The sequence below is a fragment of the Phlebotomus argentipes genome, unplaced genomic scaffold (assembly GCF_947086385.1).
Source record: "Phlebotomus argentipes unplaced genomic scaffold, Phlebotomus argentipes genome assembly contig_2, whole genome shotgun sequence".
Taxonomy (NCBI): domain Eukaryota; kingdom Metazoa; phylum Arthropoda; class Insecta; order Diptera; family Psychodidae; genus Phlebotomus; species Phlebotomus argentipes.
Genome location: NW_026776162.1, coordinates 1,447,850 through 1,473,058, shown reverse-complemented (window position 1 = coordinate 1,473,058; position 25,209 = coordinate 1,447,850). Strand labels below are relative to the sequence as shown.

General features: G+C 39.3%; 1 protein-coding gene across 1 annotated transcript in view; it reads left to right on the top strand.

Moving 5' to 3' along the window:
- LOC132263782 (protein couch potato) overlaps window positions 1-25,209 on the top strand; it is a 60,574-nt gene that overhangs the window by 27,973 nt on the left and 7,392 nt on the right. The window contains exons 2-7 of the mRNA XM_059763766.1: window positions 15,499-15,576; window positions 15,732-15,785; window positions 15,883-15,945; window positions 18,515-18,659; window positions 20,745-20,893; window positions 23,299-23,534. Of these exons, the coding sequence (XP_059619749.1) occupies window positions 15,499-15,576; window positions 15,732-15,785; window positions 15,883-15,945; window positions 18,515-18,659; window positions 20,745-20,893; window positions 23,299-23,534 (725 nt within the window). The remainder of the gene's footprint in view (window positions 1-15,498; window positions 15,577-15,731; window positions 15,786-15,882; window positions 15,946-18,514; window positions 18,660-20,744; window positions 20,894-23,298; window positions 23,535-25,209) is intronic.

The window sequence follows — 25,209 nt, the reverse complement described above, 5'->3', positions numbered from 1 at the left end:
ATTGTGTTAGCGACACTGGGCGAGTATGAAACTGCGTGAAGGGTAGTTTTGTACAATCACTCAGACTGAAGTATTTCATAAAGAATATTGCGAAAAGCAGGTTCAATTAGGATTTCTTGTAGTGAATGGAAACAGTTATGCTCCATTCCCATGATGATTTGCATAAATCATCAGGAATTTGGATTGTTTGATCGATGGCAATTCAAGCGGTTCGAAATGTTCTCTATTGGTGTCTGATTTCCACCCCTGCGCAAAATTTCTTGCTTGGCTTCGCTCAGGCTATTTTTTGGATGGTGATATGGGTGACACGGTTAAGGCGCAAAGTGCGGAGCTTCGGGAGGGTGGAAAGCAAATGCTGCAAATTGCTAAGCGTCACTTTGAGGGTTGGCGCTGTGGGCTTACCGCGAGCACCGCAAGTATTTCGTAAATGTTTCCAACTCTCTGCAACCATAAATATGTTAAGAATCTTGCACTTTCTCAACACTCTGCTCCCCATGTTACCGCAAATATTCCCATTTCCACGTCGCGGCCCATGAATTGGTGGTATAAATGGGAGACGATTAGAATGACAATCTACGGAATACCTTCTGCACTAATTTGCTCTAAATGCTCTTCACTCGTCGCTGCCATAAATTATACGCTCTGCTCCTTCGGAACATGGTGGATTTTTGCTGAATGTGGACAAAATAATATCCCCACAGAATAACGTAAATAATGAGATCGTTAGATGACGTGATTAATTGTTAAGAGGTCACCCCTGGAGACGCTATTGGGGCGGCGGGGGGACAACTGTCGAGAGCTTCAAGTATTTGCTATTCAGATCCAGTTGACACATTATGTATTAAGTTTTATAGGAAGCAAGGAAAGTCGCCGCACTGATTTCTCGTCGAGGGAATGTTGTATTTATTTACGTGGATGAAGAGCTTCGCCATGAAAATGGTACACCCCAAAATGACTAAGTTAAACACAAGACAACAGAAACCCTCGAGAGCATTTCACCGTCATGGCAAAGATTTATGGATTCGAAGCTTTACCCCGACTCTGGGAGCATCCTTCAAACTTTCAACGTGAGGGATGAAAAACAAGCTGGAATTTCAAATTTGAATTGAGTGAAAATTCCACAGAGAAAGCCCATTCGACAACCATGAAAAATATCTCACTTAGTTTCGCCATTTTCGCTCCCTCCCACCCCATAATTGTTCTCTCCACATCGCGTCAGCCCCTCACGTCAAACTCACAAACGTGCCGCGGATGGCAGATTTTGCAGTGCTGCTCGCAGAGGTTGTGGGAAGAAAAACCCTCCTTCGCGAGGCGACGTGGGTTCGAGAAAGAAATCTCCTATTTATTTACTTATCTCGTTTGACATTTTGGAATTCAGTGCGCAATTATTTCTCATCAACTGAGTTGTTAGAATCATGTTGACTTTGGTCGCATTGTACTATTCCGCACTCCAACCCTCACCATCGCTACATTCCGCGAATTCCTGCACATTTTTCCACACCATCTCGTCCCTGGTGAGCACTCTCAATGTCGCCATGGGAGTTCGAAGAACAGAGGAGGAAAATGGGACGGATAATGAATTACAAGAGGTGGCATCTTTAGCCCTCTCGCTGCTTTAGTGGTGATTTGTGTGCAAAATTTCACCATCTCAATACTCAATATGCCGTCTTAAGTCCTTGCTAACTTCCTTTCAGTACACTCTTTCTCAGCATTTCTATCGATTGAAAGTACATGTACAGTATAATGATACTTTAAACAACATTTTAACGTGACATTTTTACATCTTCTCTTTCCAGGTAATGTAATCCAATACTTTTGAGAGACACTTCCGCCGGAAATGTTCGACTTTCCTCCCTGTCCTTCGTGCTCTCCGTTTTCGTCGTGTGCGAAACACTCGAATCAAAAGTACAAATGGATTATGTGTAAGTCTGTCCAAGTTGTTGACAACAAACTCAATATACCAATCGTCGATGTTCCCAACTGGATAAGCTTTTGCGATGCGAGCTCAGAGTGCTAAGGGAAATAAATGATTGCGTCTCGTAAGTGCTTTAGATTTCCGAAAGCTCCATCATTTCTCGTTGCTGGACACGATGTTGTGGTCAATGGATGACAAACTATAAACATTTTATTATTCCATCATCACTGAGAATTGGATAAACAAGAAAAGTTTAGGGCTTGTGGAAGGGGATGAAAATGGACACACAGATGGAGTCAAATGTTGATTTGAATGCTCCTTAGCATCCTATCAAGTGAACACCTCAATTATTCAAATCATATGTACAATTTGTCTCAAATGTACAGAATAATGGGAAACCCTTGGCTTGTGACAAGCATAATTTCAGACGCTTCATGTGCCTCTACTTCCTCTTGAAATTTACACCCGCACATTAGCATTATTGCAGAGTGTGTCTGAGGGCTGCAGGGAATAGAGGGTGTTAATTTGGGTATGAAGCGACTTGAAAAAAAAATCCGTACTTTATGTGTGTCTCTTTGATGCCCAGTCAACAGAGCAAATTTGCCAGATTTCGTTGATTAAAATTCACCATGCTATGAAACTGAGGCAATAATTAGTCGGATGCTGGACGAGTGAACATCAAATTCAATTGATAACGAGAACAGTCAATGTCAATTTACATACATACATGGGGGGATCCACAGTGTTTGTGTATAGCATTCATGCGCACTGCGCTAGGAAAATGGGAAAAAATTAAATATCCAACATTTGTCGACGACATGGGTGCAAATTATTGAATTGCCTAATTTTTTTCATGCTGTCGCTCTTCTGATGATGATTAAAATTTCAAAAATACACACGTGCTGCTGTAACCGTCGTCCCACACCGCGCTGCTCCGCGATTATGGGCGGCAAGTTTTTCAATGGCGAAAGTCCTCAACCTCCTGTGAAACTGCCGGCAATGCGACAAAGTACTACATTGCCAAATTGACACAGTTGGAGTTGTTACAGTTAATTGAATCACCCTCTGGTGCAAATGCACTCCCTGATTCCGCGTCTGTGAGGTTTTGGTGGGTGGATGAGTTCTGTGTGAAATGAAATTTCTACTGCTGGTTTGTTTTTTTTTGCTGCAATATTTGAACACTACATATGCATATTATTGATTAAAATTCATAGTACATTTTGTACCTTTTCCGCAATTAAATTTGCGACATTCTCTGCAGCAAGGTAACTTGGCTATTGAATGTGTGATTAAATTAATTTGGCATGGGTTATTAGGAAAAACTTTCGTGTTAAATCAGTTTGGGAAAGGTTGTCTCTATTGAAATCACACATAATTGACTGGTGGATTCAACTAACCACAAATGTCTCTCACCCAAGACATTACTGGGAATTTGTAATAAAAGTGGTGGGAATGTGAAATTGGTCATGGCATGTGAGAAAGTTTTACGGAGCATCCTGGCAGGCGTCAAGTCTCTCTTTGGGTAGCATAATGCATTTTCATCATTCATCAAGAGTGATGAAATTCTAATTCTCCGAGCAATATCTGTCCAGGTGTGAATGTGTATAATCCCTATTTCTTACCTCTTGTAAACACAAGTGAAAATTGTCTGCACAACAAACACCTTGTTGGCAAAATCATTCTCTTGGCTCATGTCAGAGGAACAACACAGTATTACCATCGCTTTGGATAAGAGCAGAGGAGAACCAGTGGTTTGTGTTCACTTCAAACGAACCATTTTACACCATCCCATCCCTTCTGATGAATAGCGTCATCATATTCTAAACACAAAACCACGCCACTTGTATGCCACATGTATACTTCCACATATATGTGCTACATATGTATTCTTGTTGGAATAACATTAAAGTCTTTGGCGTGAGGATCAGAGGTTATATGTGTGTGAAGTGGAAATTCAGGGAATGGGAGATGGAAGGGTTTGTCGAGACGATGGAATCCCCAAACCATATCGCATCTTACAGCGGGTGTTGTATGAGACCGAGATGAGAATCAAAATAATACCATGAGAACCAGAAACCAAGTGACAAGACGATGAATGAGAACTTTTGGCGATGCTCTTCCCAGTTGAGGAAGAAAGGTCTGGGCTTTTTACTGCTTGCTTAAGAGAAACTTTCAAGTGTGCACAGCACTTATTTGCCCATACACACTCTGGATAGGCTAAAGTACGCAATGGCTTAAGCATTTCAAGCACATATGTATCAAAATACGTTTGTCGTTTGTATTAAATGTGGGCAAAGCATTTGCTCAATTAAAATCCAAATACCATAAAGACACACATTGAATGCAAAGCTTTATGAACAGGAAGGCATTGTTACCTTGGCTCGGATATATCATTTCAATGTTTGCTTGTATTCAAATTCCTGTTCACTCTGAGTCTACTCCATTACAAATCATTACCATCTTATAGATAGAGTCCATCTTTCTCATATCCTCGAAAGCTTGGCATTCTGGGAGCGCTTGCATTTCCTTATGCTACTCTGAGCATCGATGTTGGCTCACATTTTGTATGTCAAACGATGAATGAACTGTTTGTTTGTACAACATTCATGGCATATAAATCTCCACATTGAGTATCAATTCTGTTCTGGGCTTTCTCAATTTATCCCATCTTTCGCTTCGGAATGTCCGATAACATTTTGACAGCATTTGAAAGTCAGTGTGATTGTCAAAAATATTGCAACGTGTTTGTCGATTTTTTAACATAAGAGTGGAAAAAACGACTGTGGTATAAAATAGCTTCCTATCTACAAATCGAAATTCTTTTGCCACCCCATGAATCCCATCAATTGACTCACCAGAACATAAATGGAGCGAAGTAGGACAAGAGGGAAAAAGAGAGGAGAATAATAATTGAGATTGAGTTGGTGGTTATGTTGTTTTCGCTATTCTACATCCATAGCCAGAGCACAAAAGGTCTTTTGCTTTGGCTACACTTCACGTTGGTGGATGGAAAAATTTATCCTTTTAACGCGTGACTCCCCCATAAATCACAAGACACTTCACTCTCACGGTGACTGTGTGTAATGGAAATTGGCAGATTCTATTCATTTGCACATGCGTCTCTGAAGTGGCGAGGAGACAGTGTTTTAAAATAATATAGCTAGTCCGGGTTGAGTTTTCCGGAGGGAATGCACCATTTTCAACAGTCACTCCCCTTCTTGCCTAATGACTCCATCAGTAAATTCAGAGCCAGTGAAGGAAGATGCTTAAAGGTCAGAGTCTGAGAGCGCCACAGGCAGAATTGAAACGACCCCTGCAAATTTTCAGTGTTGGTTCATCATTGTGATCCGAGTTCAAGGATAGCCTCCGGGGATGTGAATGCAAACTGTGTGTAAAGTGGAGTGTCATCCAGGGTGACTTTCGCCCAGTGCGGAAGAGAGTATATGGCAAACAAGTGGGTTGGCATGAATGAGTTGGGGGCGGCAGACGAATTGACGTGACAATTAGCTTTTCGCAAACATGAGAATAGAGTTGAATACGTGATTTATTTGCACGGGATCCTCTCAATGCTCTCCAAATGCGCCAAATCCATGCTGAGCCGTGAGGAATTTAGCTCGCATCACAGCATTAATTTAATCATGATCCGGTGAAGAGCAAAGCATTAACACTCCTCTTCAATGTAAACAAAATGTGCGCAAAAAAGAATTAAAAAATAGAGAATAGTTGAAACGTACATACAGTGCCAAACCAGAATGCATTCGCAGAAAAATGGGTGGTCATAAAGGTTAAGTGGGTGATTATGCTACAATTGCATGCACGTTTTTTCTCACCCAACTTCATCATATAATGCATGTGCGAAATATAACGAAGTCGAGAATTATTCTGACATCATGAATAATAAATTTGGCATATGAAGTCTATGAAGTTGTTGTTATATTTATTTATACCCATTTTTTGACCGCATCAATAATTGATATTTTAATTGAATGCGAAAATGTGTATTCATTCTGACATGAAACCACTTCAACTGGGAAATCGACACGCAATTTTACATTTACATTCATCCGCACAATGCACTCATATGACACAATATCAAGTTACTTTAATTATTATAAAGTTACCACCGAAAAATGCCACATTTTTGATACTGTCAAAGCACATTGTGCAACATATTGAAAATGTTAAACGATCGTAATAATTTTGTGAGTTTGCAAACGAGACGACGTGTCTTTTGATAGCTGCGCGTCGAGGTCGTGAGTTAAAAATTGAAACGATACGCTTTCAACATACCTATATGACGAACTACCAAGCATTCCACCACCGGAATCTCACCCTTATTTTGCCAGTGAAACAGGCTGAAAGGAAACGTGAAACTTTTAAGTTTCAAACAAACCTCCTCTCGTATATACGCTCCGCACAAAAGCACAAGTATCACCCACCCACCCAAGTTTCATTACGTCTAGTGTATGTTATTTTTCGACGGATACTTGATGATGTTCACGTCATGAGAATATTTCCTAAGACTCTCTTTTTCGCTTCAACAAATTCTCGTGGACCGCTTTGGAAAAGTTAAGTGAATGTAAAGAGAAATACCGCGCGAGAGAAGTTTGATTTTAATTTACCAAATTAATTCATTTAACTTTCTTAGATGGTAAAGTAATCGCAAAACGGAAGGCATCATCATGCTTACTTTCAAAATTGCACACACGTTCATAGAAATGGAATTTATACCTTCCTGGAATATTATCAGTTGCCTTATTGCACAAATGTAGTGCAGAACGTGAACTGCAAGTCAAGCCATTAAAATAATCTCTCTCTCTGTGATTTATTTTCTAAAATTCGAACACTTCAGCATATCTAAGCGATAGCATGCATATGTAATACTAAATTTTACGATATAATGTGTAGAATGTATTTCGCTTTAAGGTTGTACAAAACCCTCTAAATTAGCAAATAATATTTTTCCTCGTTATCCTTAGTAATGTTAGTGATTCAATCCACCGTCCTCCTCGGCTTACACTGTACGTAGTATCCGTGGTACATGTGAGCTATTATCATAAAACCACGCTCCATAGGTGATGCTGAAGGGGCGTGTGTATGTCGGCTGTTGAATTTCAAACAGTCACCCGGATATTGGACATTAAGGATTCTGTACTAGTTCCCAAAAATCAATTTGTTATGCTGCTTTGGTGAGAGCGGATAAAACCTTCCCCGTATACATAATATTCAGTGAAAGCTCATCCACTCAGCTCTTCAATTGCGTACAAAGGAGCAGCATCATATCCGCAATTACCATTTGGCAGTGTCAGTGTACATTGGCGGAGTGAATTGAGCAATTTTAATGGGAATAAACCAATATAAGTAAAGCAAAATTTCGTCCCTAAAATGATGATGCGTTTGTGTGTAATGGCGGAATGTGAACATTAGGAGGCATTCGTGTGGAATGAAGGTCCCTCGAAGGACCTTCGACGGATTACTCATCTCTAATGGGCAAAAACGACCGCCACCTAGGCGATCACCCCAATGTTTTATTTTCACACACGCGGTCAGAAGGGCGTTGAACGTAAGAAAAACTAGACGGCATTTGTGTGACAGCAATTTAATAAATTAATTCGGATGGCCGGTGCGTGAGCACAACATCATCATCGCTGGAAATTGCTCTGGTGGTCGCGTGATAAGACTGTGTATCCTGACCAAAAGCCACCGTCATGAGCTTTATTAATCAAGCATTCTCTTTTTCTTTGAGTATTATTCCTTTCTTGCACATCAACTTACACACGCAGGCATTAAATAGTAATTCCTCGGCCCACGACTGGGTGAAAACAAAATATTTAACATTAAACTTATCCTTAAAAAATGCGGTACAAAGGGTAGCAGTGTTGGTATAATGAAGTAAGATTATTATTTCTCATTATTTATTGTTTGTGCTCGGCTCACGGCGAATAGTATAGTGAAGTAATGGAAGGAGGATGAAAGTGAAGGGAGAGAGAGTGTAGAGTAGATTAATGTTGTTTATGATTCTTAGCTCCAAACACGCGCTTTTCTATATATACATATTTCCTATATATGTATACACATAATGAAATGACGCCAGCGCTTTCACAGAGCTTTTTATACGTACTGCCATATAATTCTCCGGCCCGGCTTGGATGAATTTTCCATGGGAGTTTTGAGCAATTAATTCACTCGCAGGAAAGCCAGTGGAATGGCTGAGGAGAAATAGCCTTGTGTTTATTAAGTGAAAATTAAATAGATTTAATTTAATTAATTTCACCTCCGCACCACACCCCTGAAAGGGGGAACGTGGGGGTGGGGTGAAAGAGAAAAAAAAACTTAGGTCGAGAGGAAGATTGTCGTCGCCATTCAGTTCGGATCGCATTTCCTGGGCCTCTTTCTCACCTACACAAAACAATTTATGCGCCCAACTCCAATTCATCCGCCAAAATGGCCTCTTTTCACAAATTATTGCTTCCACACGAGACGACAAATTTCCCGCTCGCTTGCGAGAAAAACTCCTTATCGCCACATCGGCATAATATCGTATGATTTGGCACTATAAATGTTGTGTTGGCTGTTCTTCTCATGCCACTTCCATTACATCCGCACGTGGCACGGCATTTCTTAATTTTCTTCAAATTTTCTCCCCAATTTCCCACAAGAGAAGTATCGTGTGTGTGTCATTAATAAAAAATCTATAAATTAAGAAAGTCTATATTGCTCCGCTGCGATACTAAAATATTCGGAGAATTATTTAAGTATGTAAATTAGAGTGAATATTTAACTCCGTTTTGGGGTGGATGGTCGAGCTTTTAGCACGCATTCTAATTTATAGATCACGTGATATGACACGAATTTATGGTGGAGCCTCTGCACCCACCGCACGCCATAAGGAACAGGCCAATGAACAGAGTGGGTGGTTTCTTGGGGGAGTGTGGGGGAGAGTAGCGTGTAACTTTCGTGCCTTATAATTTCTACCACCCGAACCATTTGCCATCACCGAGCGTGAAATTCTCAATGACTCGTTCATAATTTACTTTCGCAAGAAAGTTAATACATATATAGTGCGCTGAGCAACCCTGCAGAGCTCCGAACGTACGCTTAATAACTGCATTCTATATGTACATACATGAGTATATACCGTGTTTCAATATTTTATCATTAATTGTTGGCAAGGGAGTATTTCAAAAAATTACCAAAGTATGAGATTTTTGTGCGGAGTCTTTACAACATGCTGTGGAGCAAAAGATAATACAAACTTCTTTTCATAACACTTGACCACCTTAATTTCATCTTATCTGCTGAGCAATTCGCCACAGAACACTTCTGCAACAAAATTTGAGCAACTAGAACAAAAGAGTCTGAAAGAGTGCAGAGTAAAAATTCTGCAAGAACAACTTTTGATAAACAGTTGGCGAGTGACGAAGTTAAATGAAGTGAAAACATTTAGAATGTTAAATTTTTTCCCACGATTTTTCTCGCCCACGCGAAAGTGACAGAGAGACGAATGTGGCTTCGAGGGAAATAATGAGAGTATATCAGAAGTATAATTTCCCATGAAATATGCAACTCGTGCACTTCTCCCACTGTCGAGCTTTTGTACATAGTAAACTTAAATTACATGAGACTCCCCGCTCGATGCCTTCAAGGAGACTTTTGCTCTGTAACAAGACATCTCACTCGGGGTCTCTGGGTGAGACCAGGGGGTTTTATATTAAATTTCTTCCTGACACCCCCGAGCTTCCGTCCGCAGGTTCTACTATAACGTATAATGAAATTGTCTGGGAGGTGATTGCAATTTCACAATGCCTTAACACAGTCAAAACTGTAAATTGCATGAGCATATAGTCCACACTCCGCACTGCATTCAATACTTTCCCATTCAACACGTGGAAAGTGCCCAAGAAATGTCATCGTAGAGTTTGCACACAGACTTAATATTCAACGACAGAATTATTATGCATCACGCACTGACAAATTGCCCATTGAAATTAACGCTACACGCTTTTCTCTATTATGCGCTTTCTTGCATCACATGTGGAGCATGGGCATCGCCCGTTGGGAAATGTTAGACAGAGTAGAGCCATTTTCTATGAGAATCATTAGTATCCTCAATGGTCTGTCTTTATGGTTTTTACGAAGCTTTTAGTGCTCTGTGGGTGAGATCGGACCCGGCTGAGCTCGTTGGAAGACGGCAGAAGTGCATTTACTAAATATCTCTCGCCCCATTTACATTGGAGCCCCTCCAAATGACACGGAGAAGCATCTCGAGCACACTGCAAGAGTCCCATATGGTTTTATGCAACAATTACCGCTCATTTGGGTTTAATCTTCCACATCCAGAATCGTGAGTGAGCAAGAGTTTTAAGTGAGTGCACAAGGATAGGACAAATTCAAGGTTGCCATTGAAAGTTTCGTGCACTTGCGTTTGCAGTATGCATTATGCGTGGTTTTTCTCTGTTTATTTGAAAGCATCATGAAAAGCTGCAGCGCTGAGACTTTCACTCCGCAAACAATAACGGCGAAGAAACTTAAAAAAAAAAATAACCACGATAATACTTCCAACTCTCTCGAGAGGTGGTTAATAATTTGGTAGATTATCGAGTGGATGCTCTTCGCATCCTTTCAGTCCACAACTTTTTTACCCCACACCATCAATCTCTGAAAGCACCGTCGTCGACACCTCGCCGGAATTTTTGCTCATCTTCCTGCCGCTGGAAATTATTAAGCCAGCTCTTTTGGGGCATTTTAGGTGCGGAGTTGTTTCACGGCACAAATGCTTATTAAATATTCAATGCGCTGGATTTTTGAACACGTCCATAAAACTTCCTGGGTGCTTCACTTACATATGCAGCGACTCTCGAATGTAGTCCGCCGGAATTTTTCCTGCTAACGTTGTGAATTTTGAACAAAGCTTTAAATAGTCATATCTCGTGCACTTATTTCACATGGAGAAGTGCTCTTTGTCTTTTAAACATGTGCATAATTATTATATTCCATACATTGCAATTTAAACCAGGCAAGCATTTAAACACATATTAAAATTTATTTGCAGCAGTTGAATCATTTTTTTCTCACTTTTCCTGATGCTCAAGAACAGAAGCAATTCATCCTCACTGAAATGCAGAGTGATGGTGAAGCGCTGGAATAAATCTATGAAAATTTAATCACATTGTAAATTGTGATTAATTTTTCAGAATGATGATTTAGGTGAATTTCCCTGAACACAGATTTTAATACATTTTTCTACGAGGCGTAGAATTATAGGGTAAAACGTCTTCTTTGTTTAATGCTGTCGTGCTTTCGTGAGGTTTCTTCACTCTTCCGCTGTTTGATTATAGAGAATGCATGGTTCTTTCTGAGGAAAGAAATTGCACAAGTGAAATTCTCCTGTCTTTATCTTTTATTCACATGAGAGCCATTTAATGCGGCTTTTGGGAGAATATTCAATGTGAATGTGCTTTTGAATGAATTTGACGTTATTGCGAAATCAGACTCAAGTTGTTCTTAACCTTTTTGGTTGGTTTTCATCAGACATATATAGATGTATACACAAGATATGAGTTCATATATGCACAACCTTTGGCTATTTATAAATAGGATTTCTCTCATACGCCTCGGTGGGTGAAATTTGAAGTGAATTTGAGCAAAATATAAAATATTTTTCAGCGCCGAACCGCAAGAAGGCGGCAGACAAGAGAGAGAAAAGCTCAGTAAAGTGACTTTCCGGTGTCTCGGTGCATTGAGCTTCTCACATCAACAATATCGTATACGAACATACATACATATATTGGGCGAGACGTACGAGCCAAAGGGACTCCGGCACGGCATCGACTTCTTGGTGTGAGATCTATAAATCCCAAACTGAACCGTTTCGTTGGTATGTTGGGGATAAAAGTTTGTGTACTGTGGCGAATACCATGAGTCTCTCGTCATAAATTAGAGCCCAAGAATCTTACGTGTATGTACAAAATTGAGACACAAAACTGCAGTATGTACACAATTGTACATAAACATACAGTCTACATATGTACAATCTGACCGCCCTAAATTCTCTCACTATTTATTAGTATGTTTTGTCCTTTAGTTTTTTTTCCACTAAGGACATTAACGTAATAGGATCTTAACGGAAACTAAGTTAGACACAAGGTTGGGCATTATATTTATACATATTTACACATGAGACTTCGTATGTCACATCTACTATCCGTAACATCCTCATGTGGGTGTGAAAAATCCAGACTCCTTCTTTTGGGGATACAAAAGCAACATCTTGTGTTTTTGCAAGAATACATCTCATAGCGAATGCCAAAATTGTTATATGCGCACATCCATTTAAAGTCTGTGTAAAGTTGTGTTGTTCCAATGGAAAGATCCTATTCCATCCGTGTTTACTCACCTCCTCATCCCTTGGCGAGAACACCGAAGGGACATCCTCTGCCAAGCATGTCGGAATACGAAATATGTGCAAGACAATGGTATCTGAATTGTTCTATATTGACTCACTGAAGGAGTCTTCCCAAGTGGATGTAAAATGTACATATTTTCTTCTTCAACACTGCGGGATTTGCTTTTATGTTAGGCAAGAAGCATCCCCAGTAGTCAAGGGTAGAATATACTTACATGCATTTCTTACTTTACTCTTTCTGATCTGTCACCTTTCACTGTTGCTTTATCCGTCACACTGGGCTCTGGAATAATCTGTTATCGTGCTCTAAAAAGATGAAAATTATGAAGCATATGTACGTCTGAGGTGAAAAGTAGGAAGGAAGCAAACAAAAAGCGTACCCAATGTAGATGGAGTTAATGAGAGGATTTGCCAAACATCTGCATTTTCTATAGGAGACTGGATTAATTCAACTTTCAAGTACGAATGGGGGTTGAAACTAATTTCCACTTCGTGTTACAATTCGTGGTTTTATCACAGCGACGTGCCGTTCTTCTTCCAACTGAATGCAGGGAAATAGCGATGATTCTGAGATTAAATTAAGAGTGAAAAAGACTGTGGAGGAGGAAGAATTTCCAATTAGATTACAAAAATAATAAGAAATTAAGCAGAATTCCTTGATTGTGATTTAAAAATTCACTTTAAGAATCAGAAAAGGCGGCGAGAAGCTATAAAGTGTACAACTTGTAAAATATTTACACTGTCTCCTGCATGGCTTCTTTGACTCTTGAGCATTCACGGTTGATTCACCGCAGAGCAGGTGGGATGGGAGTCGCCCGCCGCCCAAAGAAAAAGTCACGAATAACCCCTGTAGCCATGCAGTGTACAGGATCAGGGTTTTCTTATGTGGTTTATTTGGTGTCGGTATTATATGATCATCGGGAAGGTGACACTCGATCCCATAGTGACTCACTAGAGGGGTTTATAAATACGTGTACACAGCTATGCATCTCACATGTTCAATTCCCCTCTTCTCCGTGCATAGCCGGGTTTATTTTTCCACTTTGTTCGCGATTTATTCCTCTAAATCTCGCATTTCCAAGCCCACATCGAGCAATATCTTGGATTTTCACCGTCTACTTTTCGACCACAGATACAGCACTTAATTAGGATTGTTCATTCTCTCTATAAGATTAAAATATATGCCTACTAAAATCTTCTATGTACATGATGTAAGTTATAGTAGTGTGCATTGAGGTACAGCACATCCGTGTTTGCCACTAGCAACTTTCTCAACCGTAAAATTACTTCCTAATTAAATCTAATTATCATTTATAATTCCAACACATATACACACATAGCCAAAAACTGGCGGATGCTTGCTTATAAATTCATTAAATTCACGTCTGGGATCGTTAATGTGGAAAATTGTACCGATTAACCATTATTGCGCCGTTCGTGTAAGGGAACAATATTGTAAGTCAAATTTCACCACTTTATTTTCCTTATTGATTAGAAACATGCTTAGACGAAGGGACTTTTAAATTATACAAGCACTCAATCTCACAATGTAACAGCTTGTAAGTAGAATTGATTTGTCCAAATGCTAATTTTCTCCCAAAACTCACTCATTCGAAACTGTGGGGCAAAATCTCCTTGAAAATTTCTAAACTCTTCTCGTATCCAATTGCAAGTGTCAGAATGTCAATTGAGAATGTCAAGAGAGCATGACACCCGCCAGAAAAGTTTCTTTTGAGCGAAAGCAGTGAATTTCGCAGCTAAAGAAAGCCAAACATGGAAGTTTGAACGAAATCAATTATTCTTCTATTTAAATGGTAATCTAAGAAATTGTATTCTTATGCAAAATCTAGTTACGTACACTCTGACTCCTCCACCCACTTCACTGACAAATATTATTTGCTGGGAGGAGATAATACACTTACACAGACTGTACTGTGGAAAAAGTATAAAGTACTGAGAAATTGCTGAAAATTCGGGTGAAATGCATGAGAAAGGGAGACTTTCTTCTCAGCTATTTGTATTAACATATTTACATATTCATTAAGACATGCGACAAGCAATTGATTTTCATAAAGTCGTGCGCAGCGAACGCAAAATCCTTTGGGTGTGAGAATTGTATATTGTTAGGGCCATAAAAGGATATTCGCGCGTTTCGTGAGGCACACAAAATAATGTTGTATACTATGTTGATATGGGTGTATTTGACCCCATTGACTTCTATTTTGGATCAATCACATGTAAGCCTGAAATGTGCCAACATTTAATAACATTGTGTGAAAATTTTTCAATATTTAATGTGTACGAATTGTGGCATTTGCAGGAAAAAGATAAAATTATGTACTCATGTAAATTTATTGAAGCACCGCGCTCGTCTCTATTGCCCAAACACATATAGTCAGAATGAAAATGAAGCATGCTCTATCTACGTGGAATCTTCCTGATGCCTCGACATTGTATGTGGAAGAAGAGTTTTTATTTTGCTTTCGAACTGGTGCACAGGTAGATAAATAACCACGCTGGAGTTCAGCCACTTTTCCCAATGGGAAGTTCACCCCGCGCTGAAAAGACGCGGTGAAATTCAATCAATTTTTCAACTTTATGAAAGTACAAACACTTTTCCACGTGTTTCCGATGGCGAAAGATTACTCTCACTGGCAAACTGATTAGTGGGGAACTTTCATCACCATGACAGCTTGAATGTTTTACACTCGGAAATTCCGCAAATAACATCAGTTATAATCCCATTTAATTTTAAACCCCTGACTACATCCTCATTCGCCAATTTAGAATTTTAAATGATTCCACCATTTGATGTGTGGTGAGTGCATAAAACGTTGCATGTTTACCCAGTGCAACTCAACATAAAATATTTTAATGGATGTTATATTGGAAGTTTCGCCAATTTCTAGTACACAACATATACCTGAGGCCACGGTGAAATGTCCAAATTTTAGCACAATTTAATGCTCATGAAAAATGCTTAAATGCATGCGCGTTGCGCAGAATTTCATAAAAAAATACATAAACTTTGTGAATCAAAGGGTCATATTTCAGTTTCAAAGCGAATAAAATGTCATTGAAGGACTGAAAGAAAGTCGAACATGAAAGCGTTTATTGTTTGTCACTCCCAATTAATTTGTATGATTCCATTGAATAACATCAAAACTGTCTTTTGCAGGTCCGAACTCTATTTGTCAGTGGATTACCGATGGATGCAAAGCCAAGAGAATTATACTTGTTATTTAGAGCTTATGAGGTACTAAATTCAATTTATATACTACATTACATTAAAACTAAATTAATTTGAACAATAACATTGATCTGGCTGATGCCTGTCTACTGGCTGGCATAAAATTTATTTAATAGTTGCCATTTAACTTCAAAATTGTGTATTCTGAACTGTTTTTGTAGGGTTACGAGGGGTCTTTACTGAAAGTAACCAGTAAGAATGGGAAGACAGCTTCGGTAAGTGTGAAAAGCTAAGAAGTTTAATCATGTCCACTGTAAAACTACTTATTGTGAACAATTACTCAATTACTACCTGTATACTGCATTTCTTTAGCCGGTTGGTTTCGTCACATTCCACACGAGAGCCGGAGCAGAGGCAGCTAAGCAGGACTTGCAGGTAAAATATTCCATCCTCACCTTCGCAATCATCCTACGAATCACTGAAATCACCATAGACACAATCACATATATACATATTTACCGAAGACTACATTATCAAACCTACATGCCAAAAATGCTAAGAAATAAACCTATAGTTGCAAGACATATGAAACTGAAATCAAGAAAATCCAAATCACTGGGATGTTTTGGTAGATTTTATCATTAATTTGTACCTTTTTCTTTATATTCTAACACTCTAAGTGAGAATAAAGGCGTCTTGAAACACCAAAATGGAAGTAAATCAATGAAAGTGTTTTCACTGTACTTTTGATAGTTATTGTGTGGTAAAAATGTGATAATCCACCAAAGATCAATAAAATATTTTACCATTCCAAATTACGCAGATGAAAATTTTCCAAATTGGCAAAAAATGAGAGAGAAAAAAAAATCATTGACTCAATCCATCTGTCAATATACTTATTAATTAAAATAATTTATGAAACACGTTCATTGAATTTTTCCCTCCACTCATGACAATTATGTGATATTCTATAAAAATGTATCATAATTAATTGATTTTTTGCTGGTTTCACTTATTAGTTGGTGGCACTTTTCAATTCACAGAAATATTTCATTTTAAATACTCTTCCCCTTCCCATCCCACACTCCCCTGTTCCAGTCATTGTGTTTGTGACTTATGGATTTCACAGAAAAAAAATATATTATTGCATAAAGCATTAATTTATTTGACAAATAAAGAGAGAAAAAATCACTTTTAAAATTTTATCCCACATTTCAAATATCAATTAATTTTTTGCCATCTGTCCTCGTGAAATCAGAGGATAAATTGGCTAGATGATAATTAATGGAATCGTGGATGAATCACAGTCAAACTTATACAAATTATAATTGAAAATCCCCTGCAAAGCTCTTTCTCTTCTTCCGAAAGCTCGCGTTTTTACTACCGTTACTGATATTCTCTTTTGTGAGGCTTTTCATTAAATTTAAATCTCATTTTCTATTTAGCCAGAGAGTGAAACACCAAACGAAAATGTTCTCCTTCCACAAGTTTTGCTGGCCAGTAAAAAAGGCATTTTAAATTAGTGAAATTTATGTTGATTTTCGCTCTTTCCCATCGTGTTGTATTCATCAAGGTGGAAAAAAAGGATCTCACAAAAAGTATGATGAAAAGGTATAATCTGCAATCTTTGGGGGGTGAAAACATTGCATTTATGTGATTCGCTTAGACCCTAGAAAGCTGAACTAGCCGATCACATTACACATGCATGTGAAATCCTCGGATATTTGTTTATTTTTCCGTGATATCTCTCAATCCAGGATCTCATGCACTGTCGATTTGCATTTTGCTGGCTGAAAAATGATGACGTGATGAAGGATTTGCGAAATCGCAGCGATTTTATTATTTCGCAGTTTGATTCGCCCTCAACCTCCACACATCCTGGCTTTCCACCTAAACCGCTCATGTTTTATTCCCTCCGCGGCGCGCGTCTCACGTGCACTAGTGTGCACGAATAGTGGGCGACAATTTGATTTTTGATCGATATAATAGAGCATTTAGAAGCTACACACAACCTTGCGTGAAATGCGCTGTGTTGCAGAGAATAAAGTAATACGTTTTTAATGGTGAATCGTGAGTCACCTGACTATGTACACCTGTTTCATGGGTGGTTCAGCCCTCTGTGTCCGTCCCCGAACCTATTTGCCGTCAAAACTTTTATGCTGTCGATGACAAAAGAGGGAAATTATAGTGAGAATGGAAAATTTCTCGTTGGAAATGTTTTTAGGCTACCATTCGCTGTGTGCTGGAAATTGAAAAAAAAATCTGTGGAAATGTATAAAATTAATGAACACAACAGCAAGCCACCCTCGCGAACGGAATGATTGATGAAAGTCCAGCGCCGCGATTTGCTTCTCAAATGAATATTGCATTGAAATTTTCATTCTTGCAGCAACAAATTAATCCAATTTAGCCAATATCCTTTTTATAGGTAGTGGATGTTGGAAATTATGGGTTGTCTTGGGTGTCAAACATCGGGGTAGATACTAAATAATGAAATTGCTAGCTGTGCTGCCCTACAACTACTTACGAAACCATCATCAATTCTCAATCTCGAGGCCAATCGATCCAAACGCCCTCTTCTCTCCTTCCCGGTCGACCGGTTTTCCTCACTTCCATTTTCACTCTACCATATTTTTTCTGTCAGTGGAACTTCCGACAGCATTTGAGCGGAAAAAGAGATCTCACACTACCACTATGATTGTCCATTTTAGTAATGAACTAATAGACTTTCACCCCCTGAGCGAAAATCCACCCAAAAATAGGAATGTGTCAAGACACTCGGAGGAAGAGCAAGAGAAGTGAAAAATGTTGAAGACGAAAATATAAAAAAGAAAGGGGAGAACATACAAATTTTGATGAATTCTTCTCAAGAATTGCGATAAAAGAACCTGTGATGCCTATAAAGTTTCTAATACTGTGGAATGAGATAAAATATATACATATAAACTGAATTTCTCTATTATTTCTGTCACTCACGCACACGATTCACACCAACCAATTGCAGCAAGGTGTTCGCTTTGATCCCGACATGCCCCAAACCATTCGCTTGGAATTCGCCAAGAGTAATACGAAAGTGAGCAAACCAAAACCACAGCCTAATACAGCGACAACAGCCGCACATCCTGCATTGATGCACCCACTTACTGGACGTAAGTACCCCACCGACTTTTCTCGTTTTTTTCTTTTTCCATCATTTGGTTTTTGTATAGAAAGGACACCACAGAATCCACCTATATTTGCCCACCCTACAGAGCAAACTTCTTCACTAGCCTTTAACCTCTTGATTGGCTCATCCCTCACCTGCAGCATATCCTCCGCTACTGCCGATATCTTATGTACAAGTGCATTTCAATAGGGGAATTTGTTATGTGACTCCCACAAGTCAATGACGACAGATATCTTAGAGAGTCGCAATACTGAAAGTGTTGAAGCATAACTTCAACTTAAATTAAATTTCATTTGCTAGAAAGACTTCTCGAAGTAGGGCAATATCTGCGAAAAGGCACTGGTCTACTTTAGCTGTAAATTGTTTTATGATCATACTTGTAAGAACAAAAAGTGAACTTCAGCCAAAACTCATTTTAAGTTACACTATCTTCCAGAAATGCATAATCACTGGCAAGTTTCTGTGTCGTGATTAGGTGACAAACTATCTTGTCTGGATGGATTAGGGTGAAGCTATCTCGGAAATCGACTGAAAACTATTAATTTTATCTCCGGTGCTAAACTTATTTAGTATGTTTGATCATAAAATGAATTACATGCCAAAATTGATAAGTTACTTGCAGTCATTCTTCGAGAATCACCAACATCGAGTGTCAAAGTGACCAATGAGTGACTTCATAAAGGAGTTCCGTTCCGAACGGTTCTTGATTCACGCTATGTGACTGAGATAAGGTTCAGGTGTCGTAATTAAGACAATGGCGAAGGTGACTGACATGTAATTTATCAAGCACGCACATCAGGCCTGAGTTCTTCCTTCCTTGACTACTGTGTACAGAAAAAATGGCTTATATTGCACCCAAAATGCTACATATGTATATGTTCCTAACTGAAAGAAGAGGAGTCACGAGGCAGAGTGTAAATAGCCTTGGTGGTGCTCAACAAACGCATCCCATTCACCCATTGAAATGATATTGCAAGGCAAGATGGCACATTGGAGCTGGTTTGGGTGAAAAGTGATGAAAGGATATGGCGAGAAGTTTTAATTTCTTCGCCACATTTTTACCCCTTCACACTTCCACCATACTTTTTCCTCAGTCCCTGTCTTCTGGCTGAAATATAGCTCAGAGGCAACACTTGTAGCTAAACTGGCGAAGGGAAAAAAAAGTGGAGAAACTGAGGGGGACATGAATCAATTGGCGGCATTGTGGCGTCTCAGCTGCCGACATTTTCCTCGCATTCCCCTTTTTTTGCTCGAAACACTTTGCCATGCTCTCTGATTGTTAGACGCCTCGAGGATGACCCGTCCCTCCACCAACACCTAGACCACAGACGACAAGGACTTTTCTCATTTTCCAAATGCTGACAGTTCCGCACAGGAAAAAAGTTCTTCCCCGCCGTGATGGCCACAATTTGTATCACTTTCGCAAACCGGGGAGAGGAAAGAAAATCATTGCTTAATTGGAATAACTTTGAATTATCTGCGCGAAGTGTTATTACATTTGATTGGGGAATTTGCACTTCCACGCTCCATTGTCTATAAATGCGCTGCATTCCTCTTGCCTATATACTGGAACTATTAGGCATTGATTGAAAATAAACATCGCTCGCGGAATCTACTTTGTAATGTTTTTTTTTTTTAGATGAATCCCCAGTAATCTGTGCAGCACTTAAAAAAAGAAACAAATGTTCCAAATTAACATATTGTGAGTTTTCTTGCTGCAGCAGCTTTGCAATTATTGTGCATAGTTTTCGTGACTCACCCATCCGGAAAAGTGGAAGAGAGGGAAATAAACTTCCAAACTCCTGTCAAAAATTTATTAATAACTTTTTCCACCCGACGAAACAACTCCGAGACTTCTCCAGGTTTGCCTTGCATCAACATATCTCTCGTGCAATCTTCGCCAAAGTGTGAAATCTCCTTCCCCCGTGAGCTTTAATTGCTAGTTGCGTTTGCGAAAGCGCTGGGAGGCACACGAATGGTGTGCAAATGAAGATTTTGTCAGACACAGAGGGATGTCTCGAGTGTCGCAGTGAGAATTTAATTAATATCCGGATTATTTTTGTTGCAGATTTGGGAACACCGTTCTTTCCGGGGGGACCCGAGCTTTGGCACCATCCGCTAGCTTACTCAGCCGCCGCCGCAGCAGCTGAACTACCCGGCGCCGCGGCCCTGCAGCATGCCACGTTGGTTCATCCGGCTCTGCATCCTCAAGTGCCGGTGAGGTCTTACCTTTGACTAAATCCAGAAAAGGTCCTCGAGCAACCAATGCACCAAGTAAGTACTTATTGTGCTGTACCAGAAAAAAAGCTCCCATTTCACACTCATTTCGGTGACTTAAAGTGCACTTCGTCCTGTGTTCAGTGTCACAAGGAAGAATTTACAATATAAAATAGCTGCTTTCGCACTCACGCCACCCACTGCGCAACACATATTGTGGCAAAAAGCCACCACTGAGAGAGAAAATTGTGAAAAAAATGTATTCACTTCCGTTTTTCAATTTGTAAATTTGTATATATTTTGCTCTTTATCAGGTTATATATCTCTTGCACTCGTGGTAAATGCTTTTTATCTACTCTCGGTCTCAGTTTTTTTCCATTTGCTCCATGTACAAAACAAAGGTATGGAGAATCGACAGATTTGTAGAAGGAGAAATGTAGAATATTACAATTTTCTCCTTCTCTGCACTTCAGGAAATGCTCAATAAATGAATATCGAGAAGACTTTTGTTTCATCCCTGGACGAAGAGGATTCTTGAATTATTTCCAGTCAATTTCGCTCAATTAAATTACATGCTTAAATTTAATTTCTTTCAGAATATCAAATACAGAACTTTTACAAAACACGATGGAAGAGTTCATTTAATATTCAATAATGCTCTGTGGGCAATATTTGAATCGATGTTTATCAATTGGCCTTTGGGAAATGAATGAAAATTTCCCCACACGCCATCAAAATGCATTTGTGTGAATATTTAGTGAGCTGTTTGCAATTTGAGTACGCTTTCGGGAGAAGCGAGAATAGAGATTGATGCATTCTTTAGAATTGCAGAAATACTGAAATGATTGTGCGTGCGCAGAGAGCTTTCCTCTGATGTGCAAATGTTTAACAAGCACATAATTGAAATTCATGAAAGGGAATTTTTATAGCCAGTCAATTCGACGCCTCGGCACGCCGTCAATGGGACTGGGGCTTAAGGTGGAGAGCACATAAAATGTCTTTTATGAAACAATCATTGTTCGCGTTGTTGCGGGTGAAATGAAAATGGGTCAACAATTGTGATTATGCAGACTTTTTTTTCCTTTCGTGTCCAGCAATCAATGGACGGCGAATTGGGTGCAGAGCGCGTTGCGAAGGGGAGGAACGGCATATTCAATCGCTATCATTAGTGGAATTATCGTTCCGCTCCGGCCATATGAATGTGGTGAGAAATGGTGAAACATTGACATTTTATCCTTCAATAAATACACACTCTTGTTCGATTCGCCAACAAGAGACGCACGAGGAATGACAGAGAGGAGATATATGAATGTATTGAACACTGAAGGACGAACATGGGTGGAAAAAAAAGATATAGAGATCCCGTCGAAATGGACTCATGGCAAGAAGTAAAATAGCACAAGAGCGAATAAATAAATAGCAAAAATGATTGCGTGTTTCACATCATTGTCGGAGCACCAAAAGGCGTAACATTTGTGATGTAGAACACATGTAAAGTGAATGAGCTTTCAAATGGGAACGCGCAGCGGCCCAGTGTAATTCTGTAGGGGGTTGGAGTGGGATAGGGGGTGTCTAATGGCGGGCTAGAAAGTGATATATTTCATTCTACATTTTCTGTTTGGTACATAGTGTTATAGGCTTTCGAGCACGCATTAGTGGAAATTTGTCACACGCTGAAGAACGACCAGGCGACCCCATTGACCTTTGGAGCTTATTAAAAATACCATTCAGGTGATTCACGTACACAAATACGTTCTGACGTCAAGTACATTGCATTCACGCGATTCACAAATTTGCCAACCTTGCGTTGATCTTATGAACATTTTGTGTCTGTGAAAGGGTGTTGAGAATTGAAAAGAAACAAATATTTTTCAAAATTGTGGCATTAGCTGCACGACTCCTCGGCAGACATTTCAATAGTAGCACCTTCCAGTTTCTCACCTTCTTGAAATATTACGGATTCCTAAGCATTGGAAAGCAGGGAAAAGTGTACTTTCGTAGGAGTGTATTTACGAATTTCTCTGCAGTGCAGAAACAAGTTATTATATATTTCACTTGGGGGCGAAACTATCCACATTCCTCATGGTGGTCCCTCTATATCATGATTTTAATGAAAATTCTAATCCACCTCCCCGCTGTGAGTGGGTAGTATTTTAAAATGAGATACGATTGCAATGGGTCTGGACTGTTGGAAGTACAGCTCAATTCAGGATTTGTCCTCTGAAGGACCATGTTTGACTTTTGCTCATGAAAAAGCAATGTGATGTCATCTCGACCGCATATATGTACGCTCATCTGGGACAGGGGTGGCTATTGTGTGGAACTGGGAGCTTTTGTGCTGGTACTATCCAAGCATGACAATGTTTGCAAAATGATACAATGGTTCTCTATATGTGACTTTGCAGCCTCAAATGCCTATGCCTCATCCAGCAGCTCTTCATCCAGCCTCAATCCATGTCTCAGCTGGTCTCCCGGCCGGCCATTTCTTACCCAGCCCAGCTCTCGCTAGTCCCGTGGGCTCCAGCGGTGGCTCACAGCCACCTAATCCACCCCTCGCCGCTAATGCACCCTGCTCCACGCTGTTCGTCGCGAATCTTGGACAATTTGTCTCCGAGCACGAACTCAAAGAACTCTTCGCTAGGTAAGTTTTATCGCATCTGACACATCCCATTATTATCCCCCGTAATCCCTCGAAAGAGACCATCTAACCAAATAATATCTTTTTGTCATTCTACAATATCTATACTTCCACGCACCTTTATACATATGTGTCACACCCAGTAATGAACTTTTATTTTAATCTCATATGTTATATTGTAAAAGTGATACAAAACATAAAATTTAATGCCGGAATGACTATGAAGCAACAACTCACACCCACACATTCAATAAATTGAACGTTCAATGTAGTAAAAGCACATGTCCTAAAGTCCACCAAGTTTCTTCACTGTTTTTTTTCCATTACACGTATTTGAGGGACGAAATTTTGAAAAAAAAAAATCCACACAATTTGCAGGAAATTTATTCAATCTTAATGTTCTCATATCACGCAAAAGAATTTTTGAGAGTAAAAATAATAGCACATAAGAAATTCCGTAGGAATTTTGACTATAATAAGGGTGATATTAAGATATATACATATTTCTCATAACATTTTATTAATTACACCAGCACAATTGCGGTAACAATTTATTGCTCTAAATTACTTTTATTTCTCCGCGAGACTCCCCAAAAGAACTCCCCAATCATAATATCTTCTTTTTCGCTAGAATAAAAATATACAATTTTAATTTGCATAAAACAATTATACATACCGCTATCCTGAAGGTAATTCTTAATAACTTCCGATATTGCTGTCCCACAGAAAATTCCTAAGGAGAGCAGAAATAGCGTGGGTTTAGTGTGGGAAAAGGTCGCTGGGGTTTTTTGTCGGAAGGGTGGCTTGTGGAATTCCGTGGAATTCACACCAAAATGGAGTCACAGCGAAATAAGTGGTGGTTTAGAATGAAAATTGATGTGACCCAAAAAACTTGGTGCATTTCGTTGAGGTGTAAGCGGTCAGACGTCTTCGTGCTTTTTACCCAATCTTCAGTGTCTTCATACTGCAATGTCACTCAATATATACCGAAGAATTCAGCTTTTCACGTCACATCTAATACAATAAAAGGGGTACTCAGAGCATTTATAACACATTGAGGTACATTCACATTTAAAAGCTCTTTTTTGGAGGGTTTCGACCGAAAATAATCGGCTTTCCAATCGTTTGTTAGAACAAAAACGCTAGTCAATTGTCGAGGGAAAAACATTTATTGACAAAGCAACATTTTCATGGGGTTCATATAAACCAATACAAATACGTTCATGTGTACTCGAAGGACTTCATCTATAGCTTCATCCATGTTTATGATTATTATTATTATATAATTCTTCTCCTCACCCACACGTCCTCTTCAAATGAAAATTTCCATAATGGGAAAAACATGTACCATCAATTTTCACACGTCACGGAAATCACACAATTATATAGCTGTCTCAGGGGAGAACGTGAGAGTGGTGGCAAAAAGCATACCAAATATATTCAAAAAAAAAGAAACCTCTCGCAGAATTGTTTTCTCCTTCTTTCTCCTCTTTTTTGTTCAGTTTTCGCGCGACAAGAAATAGACGAAAGAATGACTCTTTCTCTCTGCAAATTCGCTTTTCTGGCTCACCTCACATTTTCACAACTGAATATATTGAAGGGTAAAAAGCCACGAACGGAACTCGAATAAAAAATACTCATCATTAATAATTTTTCCGTGGAAAAAAATGAGAGTGTG